Source organism: Pteropus alecto, unplaced genomic scaffold, assembly GCF_000325575.1.
Source record: "Pteropus alecto unplaced genomic scaffold, ASM32557v1 scaffold194, whole genome shotgun sequence".
In the NCBI taxonomy this organism is placed as follows: domain Eukaryota; kingdom Metazoa; phylum Chordata; class Mammalia; order Chiroptera; family Pteropodidae; genus Pteropus; species Pteropus alecto.
Genome location: NW_006436281.1, coordinates 1,138,500 through 1,139,431, shown reverse-complemented (window position 1 = coordinate 1,139,431; position 932 = coordinate 1,138,500). Strand labels below are relative to the sequence as shown.

General features: G+C 60.9%; 1 protein-coding gene across 1 annotated transcript in view; it reads left to right on the top strand.

Annotated features, from left to right (window-relative positions):
- The first annotated feature begins 65 nt into the window (after positions 1–65).
- NKPD1 (NTPase KAP family P-loop domain containing 1) overlaps positions 66–932 on the top strand; it is an 8,181-nt gene continuing 7,314 nt past the window's right edge. Inside the window, exon 1 of the mRNA XM_015589274.2 lies at positions 66–909. Within this exon, the coding sequence (XP_015444760.1) occupies positions 810–909 (100 nt within the window). The 5' untranslated portion in view covers positions 66–809. The remainder of the gene's footprint in view (positions 910–932) is intronic.

Here is a 932-nt window from a genome sequence, read left to right as displayed (position 1 = left end):
GGACACACACCTGACTCACAACCATCGCTGAGCCCCAACTCTCCCTACCCCAGTTTCCTCTGCCGTCAGCTTCACCTGTCCTGCCCCCCCGCCCGCCGCCACAACAGCATCCTTCCCTCAATTGGCTTTCGGTCCTTCACATTTTAAACCCGGCACACCCCATCTCATCGCGAGCTTGCTGAGCCTTTCCCCAAGTTGGACCACCTGCTTTCATTCGTGCCCCCAGAATTCCCCACCCTCCTGACCCTTCTTTGGTCCTCAAATGTACCCAGCCCGAGATTCAGTCATTCGATGCTCCCTGCCCCCTCCCCCAGCTCTCCAGTGCCCTGGATTCACGTCCTTTAAATGATGACAGCCCCCGCCTCCCACAGCACACCCCGCCAATGCCTAGTGCCCCCCTAATTCTATTCAGCTGCCCTCCGGCTCCCACGTTTCCCCAGCCCACATCTGCTCAGCACTCCCATTGTCCTGGCCTCCTGGAAACTCCCAGAGGCTCCCAAACAGGCAATCACCCAACCCTTAGAAATCTCACCCCCTCCAAATTAGCCCCCAATCCCTACCCCCACCCCCCCAAACTGCTCTCCATCCTCCCAAGTCTGGCCGTCCCTCCCTGGGGCCTGACCTCGACCTTACTCTGAAGAGCACCTCTGCCCCACCCGGGTGACCTGGGACCCCGAGGTCAGAGATGGGATCCCTCACCTGTCTGAGGTCACAGGTCGCTGTCCTAGGGGTTGTCGCTTGCTGCTGGTGCCCCAGGGGGCTGGGCACTGAGCCTGTCCTCTCCGTCCCCAAGCAGGCCCCCAGCCACCATGCACCAGCACTATGCTATCCACTTCGCCAAGGGCACCCTGCCCCCCCAGACCCCCTCCGAGAGCTACTTCTTGGAACCGGAGTTGGGGCACCAAAAAGGTAGGAGTTCAGTTTGGGGGGAC